At 51.0% G+C, this 9,074-nt stretch overlaps 2 protein-coding genes across 2 annotated transcripts; both read right to left on the minus strand.

Moving 5' to 3' along the window:
• Positions 1-808: 808 nt before the first annotated feature.
• Positions 809-1,669, minus strand: LOC136512563 (ethylene-responsive transcription factor ERF094-like). The gene has a single exon (XM_066506533.1). It carries the CDS (start codon positions 1,667-1,669, stop codon positions 809-811), a length of 861 nt encoding a protein of 286 aa, XP_066362630.1.
• A 3,663-nt stretch (positions 1,670-5,332) lies between these two features.
• Positions 5,333-6,193, minus strand: LOC136511328 (uncharacterized mitochondrial protein AtMg00810-like). Its single transcript, XM_066505435.1, has one exon. The coding sequence runs from the start codon at positions 6,191-6,193 to the stop codon at positions 5,333-5,335; it is 861 nt and encodes a 286-aa protein (XP_066361532.1).
• Positions 6,194-9,074: the final 2,881 nt, after the last annotated feature.

Here is a 9,074-nt window from a genome sequence, read left to right on the forward strand (position 1 = left end):
CTTCATGCTTCCAGCCTACACTTCGTGCATCATGCACACGCCCAAGTACGTAACAGCAGCGCAGTGCAGTTCAGTTCAGTCAGGCAACTTCAAACGCTCTGTTCGTTTCAGCTTATCATCCAGAATCAGTCCTACTTTGCAGCCATGGAATAATGTTTTTCTCTCGCAACAAATTAGCCCTACAAATCAACCGCAGCCATAATAAGTCCTGCCGAACAGCCCCAAAGTCTTTGAGTTTGACTACTGTAATTTCGGAACGGTTCTATACAGTAGTATGTGTGTCTTTTTCATTATATAATATGTATATGTATTTCGCAATGGTTATACGCACATACTACTATAAAGTAACCCACTAATTTTACATCTAAGTTGTTACCCACTTTTGGGACTATATAGGAATGAAGGATAATTGCGTATTCGAAAAAGATACTGGCAATATGTTTTTAGATTACCCACATCTACTATTACTGAAAAATAATATAAAGTAAATACTTTAATTTGTATCTAAAATTACTCATGTCATATTATCATGAATCGATAAACTAATTAATCACCTACATGGGCATTTACAAGTAAATATCATCAAGTGATCAGCTAATTAATCACCATATAATAATGTTTGGCTACATCTACATAGTACTTACACAAAGTCTCAAGAGCAGTCGAACCTGATGATCTGTACAGTTACTGCTAGAGAGTAGAGATTAAGATTTAGCTGTAGCCTTGATCTCTTTTCTTTCCATGAATGGGCAACCTGCCTATCTAGGATTCTAGCTGTACCTTTCTTTGTTGGAAAAAGCCCTAATAGTCAGGTGAACAAGAAGTCCCAGTACTCGCCACCGATGTCCTCGAATTCGATCACCGCTCCTTGATCACTGATCGAGCGTTCCGGCATCATCGACGGCGGCGTCCCCTGATCTTTCTTCGCACAGGCGAACGACACCATGGTCGGATCACGGCCAGTTGCCGCCGCCACCACACTCCCATGCCTTGTATCATCAGCAGCAGCATCGTGATTGCCTCTCCTCTTCCGTCGCAGCACGCGGGTCGTCTCGGCACAGCCGTCCCCGGCCGCGGCCGCCGCCGCGGCCGCCTGCAGCTCGCGCTGCACCACGTCGAGCGGGAAGTTGAGGTGCGCGCGCGGGCCGCGCATGCGCAGCGCCGCCTTGTCGTAGGCCAGCGCGGCCTCGTCGGCGGTCGCGAACGTGCCGAGCCACACTCGCGCGCCTTTCCTCCGCGTGTCCCTTATCTCCGCCGCGAACTTGCCCCACGGCCGCCGCCTCACGCCCCTGTAGCTCTTGCATGCCGCCGCCGCCGTTTTGGAGCTGCTGCTGGCCCGATGACCGTGCTGCCGGTCTGCTTCTTGGTTCGCCGGCGAGGCGGCGAGCAGCTCACCGGAGGCGGCGGCGTCCGACGCGAGCGCCGTGACACTGAGCAGGAGCTCGTCCCACTCCTCGGCTCCCATGGAAATCCACCTCCCCAGGCTGGGAAGCCTCTCCAAGATCGCCTCCGGCGGCCTCTCTTCGCCAACCTCTGACGACGCGACCGTCGACGACGACGCCGGGGTAGCGGAGCCTATGATGGTAGCCCACACATTCTCGAGGATGTTTGCAGCCTGGTTAGAAGCAGGCCGCTGACGGGAATCATCCGGCGGTGCGCCAATCGCCATTGCTGCCTGCTCGTGGAATCAATCAATCAATTCGATCGAATTTCTTCCTCTTCTGAAGATTGTAGCTGTGGACTTCACTGGGGTTTATATATCTGCCATCAACTGGCTGTGTGTCATGGCTAACACGGGCTGGCAGTTGGCGATTTCTGGCAAATGAAGTCACTGTGGCTCATTCGTCAAGGTACCTAGCGAAATCGGAGGGAAACTTAGCTGGCCTGCAAACTTGAACGAGTGAGCGATTAAATTTTGTGCAAGATCTCTGCAGAAATTCAGGGACGTTCCTGTGGCCTGTGCATGTATGGTATCTTGCGCTTGCGGCGGTTGATATTTTTGTGTTCTAGGCATATATGCATTTGTTTATTCTCTTGCACGGTTGACTAAAAGCATGGATACCATATAGTAATGCATATTCAGCTAGCTGCAGTATCTCCGAGTTCAAATTTTCGGTGAATGCGTCCATGGTTTTCTCTTCGTAAGTTCAGACAGTATTTTCTTTTGTTGACTGCAATAGGGTCTCAGTATTCAGAATGTGTATGAATACAAGTAGTCGTACGCATTTGTGAGAATTTTCTCCAAATTAAGCTTCTGGATGATCAGTTGATCACTGCGCATGGGTCGTCTGAAGAGAATTTGGCTCAAATATGCATGGCAACGCCAATATTTTATTGGCTTCACTGACTGTTGGCACACAACATCCCCATCGATTCTCCAAAAGAATAATAAGCTACAGCATCTCAGTCATCGAGGCCCGCCGGAGCGAGCACACAACATCTCTAGTCCTTTCAGACCAGCAACTCTCTTGGCGTTGCGAGCAAGAAAAATCTGCTCATGATTGGGTCATCTTCTTCCTCCCTGACCTCAGTCGCTAGCTTCACAAGCCATGCAGACGCAGGTGCATGTTCTGGTCTATCATTGCACACGGATCATTCGGATTCAGCAGCCACTTGTTTCCATCATTGCGTCGCGCCGATCTGTGGGTCTTATCTTTGAACGCGCCCTGCAGTTTCTACATTGAATAATAAATATACAAATCCTCGCCGGACAAGTCAATCGAACTGACGAAATCATCACTCAACCTGAACAGTTTGATATGGAGCACACATTTATATATTTCAGGTCGCTTCGTTGTGACGATCGTTGCCAGCTGATGTATGGAAGTTTAACTAGTTTATCCTTCAGCTTCGTCTGCAAGCTAAGCTAGGCTAACAGAGTAACGGTTTCATCGGGTCTCGAGTTGGACGCACTTCATTGAAGCTGGAAGCCAGCAGTGTGTGATGCGTGGAAGCCCTGGCTTTCGTTCGGGAGGAGATCGCGTGTGGCGTCCCGTTGCGCTGCTCCTACGCCGGAGCCGAGCAGAAATGTCAAGACGCGTACGTCCGGGTGCAGAGACTGACGGACTGCCATGACTTCATATATGGATTCTGATCATGGCTTTTGCACGGTAGCAGAGGGCAGATCGATCGCTTTGTGAGGTGGCGGTAGAATGTTTGTGATCTCTGTCCCTGAACGCGTGCCTGGCGCACGTCTGAACCCTTGCTCCACTTGCCGATTTATTGGTGATCTCGGATGACCATTGTGTGATTCCTCCTCAGCGTTGCCTCTTTGTGTCCAGCCTGTCCAGCTTAATGGATCAGGATTATGAGATAGGATGAGATCATGAGATTACGTTAAAAAAAGAGATGGTCTTGAGATGCACGACGAAGATAACGTCAAGGTGTAAATGCAAAGTACTCTGAAAACCCTTCGTCCATTTGGAATTAGTAGGCGTATTTTTGTCTGGTGGCTTTGATCGCGATTATTCTATTAATATGTTAAGTAAGTGATGCTGAACCGTAATCATAATGTTTTTCAATACGAATCTAGCAACACCAATTTCGTACTACAAAACTATATATTGTTAAAAGAGATTGTTCATCAGATGCTTGTTGTAGCAAAACAAAACATGCCTACTAATTTCAAGATTGAGGGAGCACTGTAGTCCGCGCTGAGTCACGTTTAATGCTGATTTTCAACTTTGAAACAAGCATGCCCCCGATATCTACTTACAATCTTGCATGATTTTAGATTTCTTTTGTGAGTATAAATTTCACAGATCTAATAAAGTTTTTTGTGCTAATTTTCACAGACCTGTCATATTTTGTCTGCATTTCACCAAAACAACCTTTTTTTTGAAAATTTACAAAAACAAACCTCTATACTAGATTTTTACTAGGAAAGATAGGGGTGCTTTGCCGCATTGAAGACCTGTTGATCAAGGTTAATTGTTTGTCAGTAGTAATAAAGCTAGTCCAACATTGAAAGAAACACAACATTATCCATCAATCCCAGTTGAAAGAACTTGAGAAATGACAAATAACAATCAAATATATGAATGAAAACTTGAACCCTTTCACCTAAAGCACTCAACAGTCCGCACCAATTGTTGAAGCACTTTCCCAAGTCCTAGCAGCCTAGCAATTTCTTCGAGCGGCACTGTGTTCATAAGTTCAGAACCCAAGTTTGCAGCATAAGCTACAAGATACTTAAAGTCGAGCCATTGTGTCCTGGACACAAATGAAAGGAGATATGAAATTGAGAAACAATAGCATATCTTGTCTATGCAACAATCGACTCCCTCTCTTTAGGACATCTCTCTCTTCCTTTTTAGCCTATCTATATGCTGCTAGAATTTTCAGCAAGTTTGGGTGGTGTTTTAAAAATCAGATTGAATACTGATTTTGTACGTCTTTGGTTAGTATGAGTCTTAATGATTTGTATCACCGTGTGGTGAAGCGTGATGTAAATGTCATGAATTTATGCAAAACGGTTATGCTCATTCGTTCGTGAATGTTTGGAGGTCAGAATATTTATATTCCTTAATTAAAAAAATTCTTGTCGATGGAAATCATGATCTGTTTCGGCTAGTCTACTTACTTTTATAACGCCTCTGAACGATATGATTTACTTCAGCAACTACATTGGTCCATGCATCTCAAAACCCTACACTGAAGCATTCTTGTGTAGTTCTCCCAAAGGAATCAAGAAAACTAATTTATACTGTCCTAACTATTATCCGTATATAAACAGAGAAATATGTATTGGGTGATTGACATGTAAGGTCACAAACGACATGTGCCCAAAACTCATAGCAGTTTTTTCATAGCCCACAGCTCACAATAACTTTTCGAAGTCATAGCTCAATCAGACACACCCTTAGATGGTTCTCAAAACCATATGAGGGCTTAATTAGACGTACATGTATCTATTTCAATCCATAATTCCATGTGTAGAAATAAATTGGGGTAAAAATTAAACTAAGTTTTACCCTAATTCACTCCAACACATATAAATTAAAATGAATACATGTACAACAAAACAAGACCTTAACTAGATCCTCAGGAAGGATTATCCGAGTAAGCTGATTTCTAGAACAAGCTAAGTCGGTTTTGCCAGACCAGCATAGATCAAAGGATTACTGGCCTAGCCAGTGATAGAATTGTGATTCCTTGCTATTGGGCTAACCCTAGAAGGGTAGCTATATGGGAGTCATACATGGGCCATATATGGGCCTTAATACACACATACTCCAACACCCCCCCCCCTCGTAGTCTGAACTACCGGCGCAGTGGAGTTGCAGACTGGACATGAAAAGAAGAACACACACGAGCCCCCCCACAGACGCAACTAGCCACCGGTGATGTTGAGGCTGGAGCGAAACTCAGAGAATGTGGAGGACGGGAGGCCCTTGGTGAAGATGTCGGCAAACTGGGAGGTGGTCGGGACGTGGAGGACCCGAACATCGCCGATGGCGACCCGATCGCGGACAAAGTGAAGGTCGATCTCCACATGTTTGGTCCGCTGGTGCTGAACAGGGTTGGTGGAGAGGTACACCGCACTAACGTTGGCGTAGTAAACAAGCGTGCTCCGGGAGAGGGGACTGTGGAGCTCGGCAAGAAGCTGGCGGAGCCAGGAGGCCTCCGCCACGCCGTTAGCGACAGCGCGGTACTCCGCCTCGGCACTGGAACGGGAGACCACCGGCTGGCGCTTGGACGACCAGGACACCAGGTTGCCGCCCAGAAAGACAGCATAGCCGGAAGTGGAGCGCCGAGTGTCTGGACACCCGGCCCAGTCGGCGTCAGTGTAGACGACGAGGTCGGTGGAGTGAGACCGGTGGAGTAGGAGGTCGTAGTCGACAGTGCCTCGGAGGTAGCGGAGGAGGCGCTTGAGAGCTGTGAGGTGGGGCTCTCGGGGATCATGCATGTGGAGGCATATCTGCTGAACTGCATAGGTGATGTCTGGCCTGGTGAAGGTGAGGTACTGAAGTGCTCCTGCAAGGCTCCGGTACGCAGTGGGGTCTGGCACTGGGTTGCCCGCTGCCTCTGACAGCTTGGCCTGAGTGTCAACTGGAGTGGAGCATGGCTTACAGTCAGTCATCCCAGCTCGCTCCAGGATATCAAGAGTGTATTGTCGCTGGTGAAGAAGAAGACCGGTGGGACGAGGCTGAACTGTGACCCCGAGGAAGTGGAGCACACCAAGATCCTTCATAGCGAACTCCTATTGAAGAGAGGCGATGATACGCCGGAGGAGTGACGGACTGGAGGCTGTGAGCACAATGTCATCAACATAGAGCAGCAGATAGGCAGTCTCAGCGCCGTGGTGATAGATAAACGGAGAAGTATCTGACTTTGCCTCCACGAATCCCAATGTTAGCAGGTAAGCAGCAAACCGAGAGTACCAAGCCCGAGGGGCCTGCTTGAGGCCGTAGAGGGACTTGTTGAGCCGGCAGACCATATCAGGATGAGAAGAGTCAACGAAGCCTGCAGGCTGGCTGCAGTAGACTGTCTCAGTCAGAGTACCGTGCAGAAAGGCATTCTTGACGTCCAGCTGGTGCACGGGCCAGGAGCGAGAGAGAGCCAGTGAGAGAACCGTGCGGACGGTAGCCGGCTTCACCACTGGACTAAATGTCTCATCGTAGTCGACGCCAGGGCACTGAGTGAAACCCTAGAGAACCCAGCGAGCCTTGTACCGATCAAGGGAACCATCAGCCCGCCGCTTGTGTGTCCAGATCCACTTGCTGGTAACAACGTTGGAGCCAGGCGGACGGGGCACCAGATCCCATGTCTGGTTGGCGAGGAGTGTCGCGTACTCCTCCTCCATCGCGCGACGCCAGTGAGGATCCGACAAGGCGGCGCGAACGGAAGAGGGTACAGGAGAGACCTGTGGCTCGCCTGGCATCGCTGCGAGAGCTAGGGGCCATAGGGTACCAGCCGCGTGCCACGTCACCATAGGGTGAACATGACACGGGTGTCAGTGCAGGAGAGGCGGGTGGTACACCGACTGCTCGACACGGGCAGCCGAGGGTGGAGGTGGCGGCGTAGATGTCGACGGCGGAGAAGAGGTCACCGGTGGTGACCGAGGGGGCGACGGTGGTGGCGGGGCCGGCTCCGGATGCAGCGGAGCTGGTCGCACTCGGCGGTGGTAGACACGCACCGGCTATGCGAAACGTGCAGCAGGTGCTGAAGCCGAGGTCTCTGGACCCGCGCAGGGCGTAGGGCCAGGAGCAGCACCGGAGTCCGACGCTGTCGGACCCGTGCTGGGCGCAGGGTCACAGGCCGCACTGGAGGGCGTCGAGCCAGAGCACGGAGCTGGCGAAGGGCACGGTGGAGTAGTATATGTAGGACACAACGTCAATGGTGGCTGGTCCACCGTGTTAGTGGGAAACAGGGAGAAGAGGTCAAGGTCGGGGGTGGAGGGGGGTGGGAAGGTGGTGGAGAAAGGGAAGACGGACTCATCAAACACCACGTGGCGAGAGATGAGGATCCGACGAGAGGTGAGGTCAAAGCAACGGTACCCCTTGTGATCCGGGGAGTACCCGAGGAAGACACACTGAGTCGAACGGGGAGCTAGCTTGTGGGGAGCAGTGGCAGTGGTGTTAGGGTAACACGCACACCTGAAGGCACAAAGGTGATCGTAACGAGGGGGGTACCGAAGAGAGCATGGTGTGGAGTGGGAGCTGGGCAGGCAACGGAAGGTAGGCAGTTAAGGAGGTAGGTGGAGGTGTGCAGACTCTCAGCCTAGAAGTGAGCAGGAAGCGAAGCCTGGAACAGAAGGGTGCGCATGGTGTCGTTCGTGGTGCGAATCATGCGCTCAGCCTTACCATTCTGGGAGGAGGTATTGGGACATGACATGCGTAACTGCACACTGTGAGAGAGGAAGAAAGCACGAGAATTGGAGCTATCGAACTCACGCCCATTGTCACACTGAACGGCCTTGATGGTGAGGCCGAACTGAGTAGACACCCAGGCGAAAAAGTGGTGAAGCGTGGGGAATGCATCAGACTTAGCACGCAAGGGAAAAGTCCAAGAATAATGAGAGAAATCATCAAGCACAACAAGATAGTATTTATAGCCAGAAATGCTCATAACAGGAGACGTCCATAGGTCGCAATATACAAGATCAAAAATATGGGTCGCATGGGAAGAGGAGGTAGGGAAAGGAAGATGAACATGACGGCCCAGTTGGCATTCCTGACACAAGTGCTCATCGTGAGCCTGAGTACATGGTATGTCGGAACTACGACTAAGCTGGGTCAAAGCATTACGGCCAGGATGCCCAAGATGTCGGTGCCATGTAGTGGATGAAGTGGTGGCGGCAAAAGCAAATGACGAAGCGGAGGGCGAAGCGGAAGAAGCAGACGCAGGAAACCGAAGGGTGTAAAGGGGCCCCGTGCTGTCACATCGGAGAAGAGGACGCCGGGAAGCCAAATCCTTCACAGTAAGACCAGAGGAGTCAAATTCAACAGAACAGAAATTGTCAGCTGTAAAACGACGAATAGAAAGGAGGTTGTGAACCATAGAGGGAGCAACAAGGACATCAGGAAGACGAAAAGAGCCATGAGTGTGAGCGGCACCCACGGAAGTGACAGGAAGACACGAACCATTGGCGACCATGATGGACGAAGGGTGGGAGGAAGAAGGAGGATGAACAGAAGAGAGTATACTAGGGTTGGGGTGGTGTGGAAGGTAGCACCCGAGTCGGCGATCCAATCTGGGCCGACTGGAGGAGTCAGGGTCAGAGCGGGCCAAAGCCGTTGGGTCCCAACCGACAGGCCCTGGCGAGGTCTAGGTAGGTGAAGCCCACGGCGACGAGAACGGGGCGACTGGGACGGCGCCGGTGAGCATGGCCGTCGGTGGACCAGGCTCGCCCCGGGGAGCCCGGAAGGGCCACATGGAGATGCGCCCTGACCAAGGGTTGTTGAAGGAGGGCCAGGGTGTACCCCGTGGAGGCGTCGGAGTACTCCCACGGCTAGGGCCCGCACCACGCCCCCCCCCCCCGCGTTGACGACGGCCACCACGCCCCCCCACCCCCGCTCGGCCCAGGAGGAGGAGGACCAAGAAGGGACGACGCTGGTGGAGCGGAAGGACGT

The sequence above is a fragment of the Miscanthus floridulus genome, chromosome 16 (assembly GCF_019320115.1).
Source record: "Miscanthus floridulus cultivar M001 chromosome 16, ASM1932011v1, whole genome shotgun sequence".
Classification (NCBI taxonomy): Eukaryota; Viridiplantae; Streptophyta; class Magnoliopsida; order Poales; family Poaceae; genus Miscanthus; species Miscanthus floridulus.